Source organism: Apteryx mantelli, chromosome 9 (genome assembly GCF_036417845.1).
Source record: "Apteryx mantelli isolate bAptMan1 chromosome 9, bAptMan1.hap1, whole genome shotgun sequence".
In the NCBI taxonomy this organism is placed as follows: Eukaryota; Metazoa; Chordata; class Aves; order Apterygiformes; family Apterygidae; genus Apteryx; species Apteryx mantelli.
In genome coordinates, this window is record NC_089986.1 from 12,299,372 (window position 1) to 12,314,859 (window position 15,488).

Consider the following 15,488-nt stretch of genomic DNA (forward strand, 5'->3'; position numbering starts at 1 on the left):
TGCAGTTACTACTGCCAGGCCATGTCACTGCAAACAGGTGCCAAAAACACTCCTGAAGTTAAGACAGCTTTAGTTGCCACCATATGCTGCTGCAGCCATCCAAAATCAGATGTAGGGAAGTCACAGCTCAAGGCTCCTATTTCTTCCCTGACCATTTGCTTCCAGGTGTGGATGTCTATGACCACCTTTGAAAAGACCATGACTTGAGGCCATGTGGGCCACTCTGATAATCAGCAAGGATATGCTGTACAGTCTTTCTTCCAAAAGCTAAGACCTGATAAGTCTTCAAGAAGGAATCAGTTTGAAGTCTTAAATGTGGAATCCTCATCACACTTCCAAAAATTATGCCTTTATATTACATTATTATACAAGAATTACTACATAATCATAACAAGAAATCAGACAAAAGGTAAGGGATGCCATTTGCAACTCTGACTGTACAGACGAAAATAAGTATCACAACTTAACAGCATCACAATACTACTTAAACAGCAACGCATCAGTGAATGTTTGGGTAAATGATGCCTCAGCAGGATAGCATGAGTGTCTTTCTTGCCCTCACCAACTTTCGCCTGCCAGTCTGATATCACAGGGATGCTGAGTCTGTCCTGAGGAACATGACACCACGATGAGAACTGTACTGCAATGGTACTTCTCCTACCCCTCAGTGAACCTCAGCCCTGCCTGCTTTTATGCTAGACCCCTCCTGAGATCCAACTACCCACACATATGGCAGGTCTGCTCCCACATGTTGCTAGATACTAGGAGAAGATTCGCTCCCTAACTACAGCTGTAGTTTTGCTGCTCAGATTAAAAGCATAAAGTCAGATCTTTGACTGACAGGTACAGAATCTGTAAAATGAGGACATGCTTATTGTTAGCTGTTCAAGGCAAATGACCATAAGCACACAGGCAACTGATTTTCTGCACTTCAGTGGGCTTACCTGCTCCATCCACTATCTGTGCCTTACTTCAGTAAAACATACACTGTCAAAGACAGCCTGAGAACTGCCTGGCTCAGCCCTATCTTAGGGAAGTGTAAAAACAACATTATGCAAGTAAATCAAGGATCTGACATGACCGACTGGCTCTTTTATGTTACTTTAACCAGTTTTGCTGTAGTTCATAACACTACTGCAATGCCCTGGTAGGCACAGCTCTACCAGGCTCCAGGGACTACAGCATTACCTGCACCATCACTCTCCCTTTTTTGTGGGAGAGAGACTTCTGGGAAGAGCTGATAAAAAACAGACTGAAAAGAGGAAACATCTGCAACCTCACTGCTGAGGACTAACCAACTTCTCCGTGAGGAATTCCTCAGTGAGGAATATTTTGCTATGGGCACTCATTTTTACTTAGACCGACAAAGACAGGGACTGTCTATTTACTGCTATTCCCTTTCAGTTGAGTTCTCCCAGCCCCTGCTATGTTTTAGAGCATCATTTGTACAAGTAAGAGTCTCCACAATAAATGACTTCATCATGATCATCCAATGAGAACTTTACAATGCATCACATCTGTGGATCAGGAATTTCTCTGAACATGCAGCCAAGACAAAACCTGCACTTTAGCTGAACATAAAAGGTTTTATTCCATTCCTAGAACCTCCTGGGGAAAAAGAAGAATCCTCCTCTAGCATCTCCAAGTGGCATATCAATTCCTTGTCATGCAACCAAATGACATTTATGCCTATAACTTCCACAGGCTTATCACAAAAGTAAGGCCATTCTACGTTCCAGGCACCTGAATTAGTTCTCTCCTTTTCAGTCCTGCTGAAACATCTTCCTTTGACATGTAGGCTTCAAATATACTCTTCTTCCGCCCTCGAGTGGGTTTATTTCGATTCTTTCTATCACCTGATGTTAGGGCAGCACCATATGATCCTCCTGCAAAACAGAAATTCATAAGAGTTATCTTGCCAACCAAACTTGTCTATGTATTTTAACAGCAGTTGTACAGAAGCTTTGTATTTGAAGTTGAACTTTTGAGTTTGCCTAGAAATACTGGCACCCGACTTCAGAACACCAAAATGCCTGGAATGGTCATATTTTACAGATAACCAACAGTCTTTTACAGCTCACTTTAGAGTTAAGACTATTCATCCCAGCACATCTTTTAATAGTGCTGAGTACATGCTTCAAGGCAGCTTATTCCTGAAGCGTGTACGCACTCCGCTTTAATACCTCTGGGAGTTCCCAGTTGTCTAGGATTTATTCTGCTGTCTGAATTGTTCATTGTTTCTGTCTGCGATTCAGAGAGTTGCCTCTTCCTATTGAAGTTCTGGGGAGCTCTTGTGGATTCAGAGTTGTTTCTGGTCCTTGCAAACCCTCTCTTTTCCGCACCTGAAATCAAACACAGGTTTGAAATAATGGGGGAGGGAGGGGGAACCCCATTGCCAGCTTGTGGCCCTGGTGACAGTCACAGTCTGCAGCATTTCAGTAAAAGTCACAATTGTGTGTCATGCTCTTTACCCAAAAGAAGCGACATCTTCATTAGTTCATTTGCAATCTGTTGGCTCTTCCTGCCTCAATCCACCATTAACTTACTTTAGCATAAACAAAACTCTGGAAATTACTGTATTAAAGTTGGATACAATTTTTCCAAAATCCTGGGAAATTCATTAGAGTGTATAAAATGTGAAGTTGTTAAACTGTTTCCAAAGCTCTACCCTCCACCTTGTTAAGCCCCCAAATAGTGAAAAAATATAGTTTTAAAATGCAAGTCACAGGGAAATTAACTATTTCAGGCAGTGGGGGGGGGGGGGGGAGAGAGGGGGATCAAAACAACACACTCTGGACTAGTTAACTGCAGAGCTACCAGAGGCAGAACCAATCAAGGTCCTTGAACACAACGAACTGCAAAGAACTGCCAGGGTTGCAAACATCCAGCCTGCTCAAAATAAGCCACAATCACACAAAATATTCTGAAAAGACTCACCCCTTTCTTCCCTGCCATCACCTCAGACCCTTCCCTACAGCCAGGAGAGCAAGCAGCAGCTTCCAAAGCTTATGCCAATGCTGTTCCACGGATCAGCACATTGGAATGCAACGCAACGCAGCTGCCCTCTTGGCCCTCCACCTGGATACTGAACATGTCATCACAGCTTTGCCTTCCAGCCCCTCCTGGCTACGTTCCCTGGGTCCAAGCTTGTACCTGCAAGTCAGAAAACGTACAATGCCAACTTATTTGCTAAGGGGCTACCCAAGTTACAAGGCAAATTTTCTGTGTATGGTGTCTTTCACAAACTAAATCCCCAATTGCTTCAGAGAGTTAAACTGTGGCAGTGGGAAGAAAAGGCAAAAAAAATTGTACTTTAGCAGAAATCTTTAAAAATATGGCACAATAAGAGAAAACTGCTACCCTACCCAGTCACAGACTGAGAGCAACTTTCACATACAATAACAGACAAATCAGCAAGAGGAGGGATCCTCCTAAACCAAGAGAGGAGAAACAAGATAGGAAGACAGACAACTTGAGGTATTGCCTTAGACCAGCCCAGAAGATTAAATGCCTGAGCAGTATCGCTAAATGGGATGCTGAAATGAAGAGGGAGCCTATGTGTTAAGCACAGATAAGGATAAGGGTAGCATAGTTTGGCCTTTTTCTACACGAGCGAGCTTTTCATACTCTGTGCATACACTGATAGCAGAGACTGTCTGAGGACACAGTGGGAACAGAGATTGCAACCGGAACACAGCAAGGGTGAAGCCACAGGTTCAGGCTTCAACAGGTGTGAAAGAGGCAATACTACATATACAGTTCACATTATGAGAGGGGATTAAAATTAGCTGATTTGCAGATGACCTAATGGTCAAGAGATCAAAGTCAAAACAGATACTGAAACTAAAAGCACAGACCAGAGATGTGAGTAGAATAGCATTTGAATTGGCAACAGCCTTGGCTCTGTAAGTTCTTCAGCGACATTTTGCTGAAGGAATCTTACTTAAACTGCAACAAGGGACAAGGAGGCTGGATCTTTGTAAAAACGTTAAAATAGTGAGGCACTAGACCAGTCACCCAGAGAGCTCATGGAATCGGCATCACTGGAGGTTCTTAAAAATAGGTGAGACAAATGCCTGTCAAGGTTGGTCTAAAGAGTCATTTTTTCCTTGAGGTAGTGAAACAGATTACATGAACTCCTGAGGTCCTCTACAGCCACCGTTTCTATGACAGCAAGTCACAGAAAATACTACTATGAATTAAAGAACTTGGGATAAAAAGGAGGTTACATTTTAACATGTAATTAGGGAGGAGCTGGAAAAAAAGAGAGAAAATTAAAATACAGGAAAAAGGAACAAAAAGCGTCTAGTAAGTTTGGAAGTGAGCTGGAAGTAAGAATTAGCCATGGTAGAGCAGAGTTGTAGCAGCACTTGCTGTGTCTGTCGTTTCAGAAAGTCCTGAGCTGCTACTGCCAAAAACACTGCACAGCAACAGCAAACGTAGAGAAGCACCTTCCCATGCTGAAAGCAAGACCAGCAGAGAGGCACTTGTGTGTTTCCAACACATAAAAAACTTTCATTTGCTCTCCAGGGGTCTTTTTCATCCACTCAGACTGTGACACAAACACTTAAAGACAAAATTTATGCAGATGAACAAACTACGGTGCAACATAGCTGGCTTGCAAGCCAGTTTACACATAGCCACTTTGCATAAATATTTGACTACACTGGCCATGACATTTATGGCTAACCAAAAACACCCCCTGGAAGCAGGCCACAGAAAACTGTCACAATAAGCAGTCAAAAGGAACACATGAAATTCTGCATGAGTGTAATTTTTCTCCTGTTTCTTTCTTTAGAAGAAAAAAGAGCTAACTTCACCTTGTCCTCTGTCTCAACAAGACTCAGTATTTACCTCCGTAATACACCTGTCCCTTAAAGTGGAAGTTAGAAATAATTCTTACGATAGGCTTTTCTGCTGCCTCCCATGGCTGGCATTAATATTTCCATGGACAGACATCATTCTAAAAAGCCAATTGTAACTTGACAACTCTCTAGATAGCATAGCCTACTGAGACTAAAGTTTCTAAAATAACTGCTACCACAAACCTAAACTGTATTCCAACACCAGGTGCATCAGAAGTCTTACTTTTTCTACAGGGTTACAGTTGTGCGATTTACAAGACATACCAAAATCTTTTAAGATAAGGAGCACAGATATCACACAAAACAACAACAAATACTTTTAGACATTAAAATAATCTGTGACTAGGAAGCTGAATCAATTTCTTTTGAAGAAAGCCAACTGGTCACTGCATCCCAATGCAGAAGAAACTATTTGGAAAAAAAAAAAGGGAGGGGGGGGCTCAACTCTAATATAAGGGAGAGTGAAGTGCGGTGGCTGGGAGCTGAGGGTGGTTGACGTATCCTAACTGGGCAGTGGACGCCTCCACAAGGCACCAGACAACGTACGCGTGTTAAGAACTACTTAAGTTTGAATGCAGAGCAATTCTAATGCAAGCAAGACACAGAACTATTCACAACACACAGCAAATATGACATATTCTGCTGTCTTCATCTGGCTACACAAATGATGCGGAGCTGCTCTCTGTGGATGCAGCCACCATTTGTCTGGGATTTCTAGATATTCTGGTATTTTCATTACCTGAAGTCCTTTGGAGTGAGATTAAGGTTTAAACAATCCAGACACCTACACTAGGCAAGGAGGCTCCCTGCAAAGATATCAGAAGGACCCCTAAACAGAACGACCCAGGAACTGTACACGCGGAGCAGGAAACCATTCAACCTAGCCAAGGAGAAGCGCTTTGGGGAGGTGAAAACACACAACTCTCGCCTTCACAGCTACAGAGGCATGAAACGAAAAAGGGGTGGCGTTCCCTGGGCTTTCAGAACAGCCCACAATCCATGACTGACTTTTCTTCCTGATGTAGGCTGCCAGGAAAAGGAGCAGAAAGGGTAGAGTTGGAGGCTGACTCCAACCAGTAGCTCGGAGTCTGGCATCCTGGGTACAGGCAAGACTGGCTGGTTCAGTTCTGCTGCAAGGGCAGCGCTGGAGATCAATCCGGAATCCAACGCATCACACTTCATCACCGTCACAACTAACAATGACATCACACAGCGGTGCTTTTTGGTCTTTAAGCCTCCATGTTTACTAATCTTTTCATATTTTGGAGAAAAAAAGAGTTTGCAAGCAGCTTCCCAGAATAATTGATCTGGCTTACAGTAAGAGGGAATGCTGGATGTCTTAAATCAACTTATTTTGACAGTCACACAAAACCACTCAATAGTCTAGGTTTTGAAAAGTACTGTATTTAATTAAATATATTAGTTGATCAACTACATGGTCAACTAAATCAACTAAAATGTTCAACTATATGGAATTTAGCATGATTAGAGATTAAGTCCTTAATTTGAATATTCAAATTCACATATTGCTTTATAAAAAGGACCAAGACCCTAAATTTGATTTACCAAAAAGAAAACAACTTTCCAACTGCCCTCTAACACCTGCCAAGTCATTTGATGACTACCAGCACAGAAGGAAAGTATTTCTTACTAAACTTTTATTAGCACATGCATGAATACTTGGATATCTCCAATCCAGGATCCAGCATGAACTAGATTTACTTGAGATGTGAGTAAATTCTAATATATGGTCATCTCAGGATAGCTTTCCCCTCTCCTGTCAAAGTGCATCTACTTAATCACTAGGCATTTTTACCTCTAACTGAACTTTCAGCTTTGTTAGCGTCTCTACATTGTTTATATTTAGCCCGGCTCTCCTGGTGTGGGCAGAAGTGTCCAAGAGCATCATAACAATTGTGTGGTTACCTGGTAACAACCCTACAAGTTTAGGAATCTCACCCCACTGACAGCTATCTCAACACATAATTATTCCCTTTGTATTCAAAAAAAGAAGTGTTGTTGAAACAGTTGAAGGGAACAATACCCCCTATTGTTCTGCAACTTTTTCAAAGCAAAACACTTCCATCTACTACTTACTGCTTTGGGTCCAATACCTGTTCCGCTAACTCTGATATTGCTAAGGAAATTTTCATTGCTTCCCAGTATTAGATCATAATCCAGTTATGTGAAGGGATCTTTCAAACACCCGCGCTTCTCCAGTTAGTCTAAGCGTGAAAAGAAACAGAAGCAAATCCACGGAACTGATAAAATGCAATAGAACAATTTGTTATCAGCTAATGAGACTCTTTCAACACATGGTTACTAAATATTTGTCTGTATTTCTACAATGTTTCGCTTCATTGCTGACAGATTTCGACAACAAACCAATTTTCTTCAAACCTTCCAAGAGATCCCCTGACCTTTAAATCTTCAAGACAACCCAGCCATGTGCTTAATAAAACACTATAAGGATACATCCATGAGCTATAAGGCATGTCAACTACCATATGAAGGGTCACCCAAAATTCTCTCCCAGCAAAAGTAGAAATCAACCAACTACAGGCAATGAGAACAACTCTGACACCAGCCCCTGCTTAGTCTGGCTCAAATGGGAGCATAGGACTAACTTATGCATGGCAAGAAAACTAAACAAAGTACGTTCCTCCTTCTCATCTTTAGTAGAGACCCAAGGAAATCACAGGCCAACCAAGGCATCACCACACAGGTCTGCAAATTCAAGTTGACCCTTTGGCTCCTGAAAAGTTCTACCTACAACTTTGAGAGCTACTGTGGAAGCTGATGTGTAATAGCACATATTAACAGTCTCAACATAAAAGCTGAGCCTACAGAAACTCTTGTTTGGCAAAGATGTCCAGAACTGAAAAAGTACCAAATCCAAACAACCCCAACAACCCACCCCAGGTGCTTTTGTGAATCTCGCTGTCTGTCAGTTTTGACAAGTTAGGTGGGATGCAGTTTTTAGCTGGATAGGCACAAACTTAGTGTTGACACAGTTGTACCAGGCAACTATTTATTTCATTCTCCAAAGTCAAATAAACTCTACTAGCAAAAGCATGCTTTTGCCAGTAAAAGCTGCATTTATATCAGGGAGGTTTTGCTGGGATCCTCATGTCTTCCCCTTTCATATGCTTAAATGGGCAATTTAAAAGTTATTTGATATTTTCTCCTGCTCAAAGAAGCCTCTAAAATAATTCCCTGTCAAAAATGAAAAGCTGAAGTATGTCTGTTATATAGTTTTTAATTTCTAATGCACCGGTGACTTCCCATATATACCGTATTTTATAAGCGACTAACTCAAAAACTCCAAGCACTTAAATGACTACTATAATATCCGGGATCAAATTACTGCATGCAGGCAAAAACAACAAACGCCAATGAAGTGATCTCAAATGTGAATTATGTCAATAAAAACACTGGTCATAGACAGGTCAGAAGCAACCAGCTATTTATGTTTTGCAAAATATTTTGCGGATTTAAGAGATTAAATGTCCCACTAATAGTAACAGCCAAGTACTTTTGTTCTGTTTTGTTTTAAAAGGAAAAACACAGAGACAGCTGTGGTATAGCTGATCTGAGAAAGAGTTCAGTACCAGGAAGAGAAAAGATACTCGTTGGAAGATATATTAAGTAAAATTCTGTGGTAGTGCCCCAATAACACAAGCAATATCAAAACCCATCTACCACGCTCCTTGTGAACTTAGCTCCATTCCAGCCTGCACTAAGAACTGCTGTACTTCAACACTGCTTTCAGCATTAACCGAGTTCAGAATCCTCCACTAGCCTTGAAACAGAACCATTTCAGAGTATTTTACAGTATCTTAGAGCAAACAGGTTAAATGCAATAGATGGCTCAAGAATAAAGACAAAGCAATAGAGAGATAAGAGAACATCATGGAAAAGAATTCGTTACTGTTTTTGTCTCAAAATCTCTCCTTTCCATTAGATGTACCAGTTCAGGGAGGTTTCTTTGCAGCAAAGAGACTTTCTGGAGATAGAATGTGGTAGGCAAAATTTCAGATATTCAATCTGTGGTCTAAGAGAAAGTCAAAGAGCACATTCTCCTAGTCATGAGCAAATTAAAAAAATTAAAAAATTCTTCTTAAATTAAATGTAAACCCAAAGAATCTTAAACTGAAGGTCCTGCAACACGCTCCATAAGGAAAATGTACTTCTATTAACCTCTTCCTATGATCTATTCAAGACTATGCTACACAGCTAAAAGACATTTATACAACATTTCTGTGAGTCTTCTTCAAAAATAACTGAAGATGTACATGATTTGAAAATATCTTAATGATTTAAAAGTAGGACAAACTTCCGGGAAAGGGAATATCTTGGCGGAAGTGAAAAAGATGGTGATATGACAGTATTGTAGGGTTTTAGGCAGATGGCAGATGGCATAATTAAGTTTAAAGTTAATTAAACAGTCATTCAAAGAATAGAAACAATGTAGACCTACATTTACATGCATGGGCTCAGCCAAAATGTAAATTATATGCAAATGTTCTGAACTGAGGGGATGATGTATTGAAATTCAGCTGCCAGAACTATCTCCAATGCCCACCAGTTCCCACTAATTGACCCACTATGATGGGCCGCTAGGGCTCATCCACAGCATAAATCTGAGCTGTAACTTTCCACAGTCTAGACAAATCAAAATAAAACAAGAAGACAGCACTTAACCTGAAGGCCTCCCCACACAGCTCTTAAATATGATTTTAGAAGTGGCTCAAAGCAACAGGTTCCTCTAGCAGCAACCTAACTGGTTACAAGGAACCCAGCTCGACATAACACAGCTCCGCCTGTGCCAGCCAGCAGCTCGTGCACCAGTGTGACCATGCCTGCATGCCAGGACACAGGCAGGCTGTGAGCCACCCATGCACCCAGGAACAAACCCAGAGGGCACCTCTTGCCCTGCTTTTCTAGGAGAAGGTGGCTCTAAGCATTTTTGGTATTTCTTCATGATGTCTATCTGCAAAGAGTTGGACATCCAAGGAAGAAAAGGCAGAGAAGGAATACTGTCCACATGGGAACAAGCTGAGTACAGAAAAGCACTCTGCCCCCAAGCCAGCGTCTCCCAGAAAGGGAAAATAGACTGCCATGGTTTGTAGGGGAGTTCATAGGGCCATGAGCTGTTTTTGGAAGAGACCATGCCATTACAATTAGTTGTAAAAATGTGGACATTGCAGCAATCTTACAAAGTGCCATCGAGGAAGAAACATTCCCATTTAGAGCTGGAGGCAGCCACAGGAAATCAGTAGCAGAGACATATACCCATTTCCAGATCCACACTCAGTTCAGCACTCTGCATGGTGTCGCCACTGCTCTTTTCCTCTAAGCCGTACGTGCTTATTTAAAACTATTGTGCTGCATGCCCTTAGATTTCAATATGAAACTAGGAAAAAAACGAAAGTGTTCTTGCTGACTTTGACTTTCTGAAAGGGCCCATGCCTTGAAAAACTGAGATGAAGAGAAAAGCACGATGCATTATTTTTGCTGTGGACAACTATGCTGCAGAAACTGCTCCCAGTCGCCAAGATCATGTGCCCACTAGACCACTCCTCCTCTTGCAAAACACTTCCAAGCATCTTGATGCTGCAGGATTTTGACTTTAGTAACTCACAGACAATAAAGGCAGTTTTATTCAATTCCTCAGCCAGGTTTGTGTTATAGGAATACTATACAGCTACAAGAGCCAAAGATACCATTCCCAACGCCGAACTAAGCATTGGTGACGAAACTCATTTAGTAGCAATAGACTAAAAGTTTATCAAAATAGTTACTGTGCTCCAGCTGCGTGCAGCAGCACAGTGGCGTTGTCAGGGAGGGGATACAGCTCTTCTGGTTTTCAGGACTCTTTGTGAACCTGCTCCACCCTGCTCGTGACCTCCTAACCACCTACTCCGCCTGATGACTGCACTCCTTCAGGCTTCCACTCCTGCCTCGAGATGTGGGTCAGGGCTGCCTGCACTGCCGCCTTATCCTTGCTTTCTCACAAATCATCTTTGGCAGTATTTTTCTCTGTTTTATATAGCAGCTATGCTTTGAAAAGGCTTGTTCAACACTTCAGGAAAAACACTTCAAGAAAAACATTTAAACATAATATTGAGGAAGTTCTCTCTGACTTCTCTGGGCTTCAGTACTTTGAGGGAAGCAAGTGGCTGGAAGATAAGAGGAAGCCAAGAGGCCTTGAAAGGGAGAATACCTGACAGGAGATGCTAATGTACCAGAAGATGTTAGCAGATGAAGAAATGAAAAAACTGCTTTCAGAGACTCAGATCCTGAGGTTACCAAATGAGATGCAGAATAAGACGCTGGCTGAAGAAGCGTACCCTAAACTCTACCCACTCAATATAGTAGACAGTTCTCAGGATTGTGGCGGAAAAGATGTCTAAGAAAACACAAACTGAATAAAAACATCACTGCTGCCAGCCTCTATCTGTAGAGAGCCTGAAATACTTTCCAAGGCATGACCTGCCCCATGCATCCGTGGGCTGCAGCTGCTTGTGTTGACATTTTCCTTGAGCACTCTGGAAATTTGTATTTTTGTCACAGAAGACTTGCCATGCAATAGGTTTCCAACATTTTGTTTTCCATCCTGCCCCAGCCAAGTTTCAACTCTGTAGCTTGGATTTCCCCACAAGAGGGAGTTAGGGACATGCATCCCACAGCATTTCATGGAGCTAGTCAACAAGGGGCTGGAGGCGGGAGGGCAAGAGATGGACACTAGCACATGGAAGAAGGGAGGCAGAAGCACAGGCTGCAGGGCTGGACAGCAGCGAGAACCCTGCACCAATTAAGGCCTGGAGAGGAAATGCAATTAGCTGCTGAAGCCAGCTGCAAAGCATCCGTCCTACCTTGGTACCTGCGGCAAAAGAGGCATTTTGAAAATTCTCAGAACAAAAGGTCCAAGCTGACCAGGGTGTGCTGACCTCAAGGATAGCAGAGGACAGAGGACTTTTTCAAATTAATTCCTGTTTGAAACGCAGGGTATTTTTTTTTCTTTTTGGTAGAATTTGCTATTAAGGCTTTTCAGCTTAGCAGTAACAGCCCACATACCACAATCCTTGGTGAAACTGTTCCAATGGTCATTTACCCTCACTGTTAAATTGCACTTTATTTCAAGCCTGGATTTGTTTAGCCTCAAATGTGTTATATCATAATCTGCTCAACTGAGTAGCCTATTATTGAACATCTGTTACCCATGTAGGCAATTTACTGAAAGCTCCCTTCCCCCTAGCATCTCTTTAATAAGTAAAGCAGAGTTCCTCAAATCATTCACTGATGATCCCAGTGTTTTAATCTTCCTCGTGGCTCTCCTCTGAGTATTCATCAATTCATTACCATCCTCCCTGAACAGAGGGCATCACCACAGGATCCAACACTCCAGAAGCTGCTGCTGCCATGCCAAAGACACATGCAGTCCTTACTCTATCTTGCAATTCCCATGCTCATACATCCCATGCTCATACATTACCCTTTCGGCCAAGTTTCACAGGGAGGGGGATGTTCAGTTGATTAATCCATCAAAAGCTCAAAACTTTTTTTCCAAGCTGCTGCTTCCCACACTGGGCTCCTTGCACTGCTAGCATGGCTCTACACAGGCCCAATAAATGGATTTTGTTTCACTTGCTCCCAGTCTGCCAAATGATCCAGACGGCTGTCAGTAACTGCCCCCATTATTCACTACTCCCTGTAGTCTCCAAGGCACCCAAAACACTCTTAAACTTGTATGTTTTCTTCCTGATCATTGACAAAAGTGTTAAAGAGCACAGAATCAGAATATCGCCCAGTAGGAACCACCAGACACACCTGTTGGTTACAACTCTCAATTTATAGCTGCATTTAATTACTTCAGCTGAACCGTTTTTAAACCATTATACATGTGCTGTGATTCTGTTATGCTAACACATCCATACTAGGCATCAATACCTTTATCATCAACAGACTTGTAATCTCATTAAAAATTGATATTGAGGGAGTTCAACAGGATCTGTATTACATAATTTCATGCCAATTCACATTAAAGAACAAATTTAATACAAATTAAAGATTTAAATCAATTCTTGTATCAGCCTATTATTTTTCTGGGACAGACATCAGACTGACAGGTCCAGTTACCTGAGCTAAATAAGGAAGGCTTAACACCAGAGATTGGAGCTGAAGAAAAAGACAAGAAAAAACATAAATTAAAACAAAAAATAGGTTAATAGTAACCGTTAAAAAAAAAGTGTTTCCACAGATGCGCATTTTCACATGAGCACTAGCACATGAAGAAAGTTATTTCATGTAAATAAAATAACTTTGCTGCCAAATGTAAGGACTTCTGCTACATAGTTCAGTCCTGTTGCATCCCAGTGTACATCAGACTCTGGTGATGGGCATGGAAGACAGTTATTAGATCACATACAAAAGCACAGTCCCTGCAAGGGCAGGATCTCATCTCCCCAAGAGAGGATACATCACATATTAACTCACATACTATAGCTGATCTTAGCCAAAAACATTACAGTTGCACAAGGTTCAGGAATGCAACACTTTTTTCTATCAAAAGCAACGCAGAAATTTATGTTTGTGATGACATTGCTAAACTGTTAGAGAAATAAGCATCCTATTTTTCATGTGTTTCTCAGATGAGGCCATACTGTAAATCCAGCTTTCCCTCCTCTCCCATATCTTATTACTATGATTAACGTCATCCAAAGAACATTGCATCGGACCTGGCAAAGATTATGGACATTTAAAAGATTTCCACAGCAACCAACATTCTCCATTTATTGAGCTGCTTCTATGGCCTTTATTAGATTGCTGGTTCATATTTACTGGTGCCAGATAGGGAGATAACAGCATTCTTACGCGCTGAATTTCACCACACAAGAACTGGAAGGCTCGCCACTAGAAAGTAACGTTATCTTAAGTTTGCCTTATGAAAAAGGAAAAGCAGAAGCTGTGGTTCTTCCTTCAGACTTCCCTCAGAGGAACAAAGGCAAATACAAAATCAGGTGTATGACGGAAAGACAAAACCCCTGAGATTTTGCCTTCTTGCTCAGCCTGGTATTTCTTGACCAGTTGTGCCCATCAAATATCCAGGAAAGCCATCTCAGGACATTCCCTTTACCTGTCCTGCATCTTTCAGGTGTCAGAGTTGCAGCCACACACTCATTAACACCATCCAGCAGCACTAATTGTTTGTGTTTTGGGTTTTTTTGTTGTTGTTGTTGTTTTAAGCTAGGATGCTGAACACCAGCCTGATTGCCAGAGACACTCCTCTGTGGAAGCTGCCCAAGTTGTTTAAGTACCACAGGCTGGGCACATAAAAGCCAAGCCTCAGACAGACAATAAATCAGAAAAGGCCATGGAAATCTTCTGCTGTTGCAGATGAGGCCTGTTGTTACCCAGGAGGTGCCTGTTTCTACTCAGGGGGCATGCTGACCCTGACAGATGGGCAAGATACCTCAATCACATCATAAACCCACGAAGCTTGTAGTGAGAGGAGCCTCAGGAGGTTACCTAGCAAAGCTGGTGGTGCTGTTCTTCATGAGGAGGGTGTCTATAGCTACCGACTCTGCAGCCAGCCCTGCGATACCTGAACTTATTTCACAGCAATTGACCACTGGAGGAACCCAAGCATCCTGCTCCACCCAAGCTTTCGGCATCAATAAAGTCACCCCACTGTCTCTCAGGCAGCTCCTGAGACCCTTGAAAATTCTAGTGCAGTTGGAAGACGGTGTTTCCAAAGATCATGCTGCACCCCATGTTTAGAGGGCAGGGCTTTTATGCAGAGGTTTGTTTTTTAGGCTTTCCAGCAGACTTAAGAATGTACTATTTAACAGCAACATTTCCTCAAAAACCGGGGTGAGAAGCACACATACCCAAAACGCAACTGAAACTTTGTTGTCCCAAATAAAACATGCAGCTTGGTCCAAACTCCTTACTGATAAAAGCAATACTTCAAAAATACTTTAGATGAAGTTCCACGTAGCAGCTGTGCAAATCTCAGCTACTAGCATGTGACAGACAGATGGCTGCAGAAACAGCTAGTACTTCCGTCCTCAATGAAAAGGGGTTGTGAGCCCTTTTAGTTCAGAAGCATCAGTCAGTAGTCAGCCTGAAAAGAGATTTTGATGACTAACTCTTGCCTGAAGTAGGAAAACCCTTAGAGCTTTTGATCAAAAAAAGAAAACATCCCAGAGGACTTCATAAAAGACTTTTTCTACCAAGGAAATTTAACCAAATCTTAACACCCAAAAAACCTAGAGGATCAGGAGATACAGGGAAAATATTGCACAGGGAAATTACATTAGATGAAAACCTATGGGCATCATAATGATTTTAGAAGTCATTTTAGGTTGATTTTCTGCTTTATTAGGGTTTGTATGAAAAGAAACTTCAGAACATGGGGCTTTATGGAAATTATCCTGGCAGACATTATAGTCATACAGAAAGGAACAACAGTTTGTTGAATGCATCTACGTGCAACTTCATCTTCCTAAAGTTTGAGGCTAATATCATACATTGACTCCAATACGCAGTTTCAGGGCTGTCTCACATTTCAGAGAAGGGACAATGGAGGGTTGTTCAAACTCAACTCTCAACTGCAAA

The 15,488-nt window shown here is 41.9% G+C and overlaps 1 protein-coding gene across 5 annotated transcripts in view; it reads right to left on the reverse strand.

Annotated features, from left to right (window-relative positions):
- Nucleotides 1-15,488, reverse strand: part of DIS3L2 (DIS3 like 3'-5' exoribonuclease 2) — a 204,414-nt gene that overhangs the window by 180,444 nt on the left and 8,482 nt on the right. For 4 of the 5 annotated variants that reach the window (XM_067301734.1, XM_013941819.2, XM_067301738.1 and 1 more), the window contains 2 exons: nucleotides 2,184-2,342; nucleotides 1,744-1,886 (listed from right to left, as the gene is read on the reverse strand). In XM_067301734.1, coding sequence (XP_067157835.1) covers nucleotides 1,744-1,886; nucleotides 2,184-2,342 — 302 coding nt within the window. The remainder of the gene's footprint in view (nucleotides 1-1,743; nucleotides 1,887-2,183; nucleotides 2,343-15,488) is intronic. The other variant, XM_067301735.1, reaches the window with a different exon arrangement.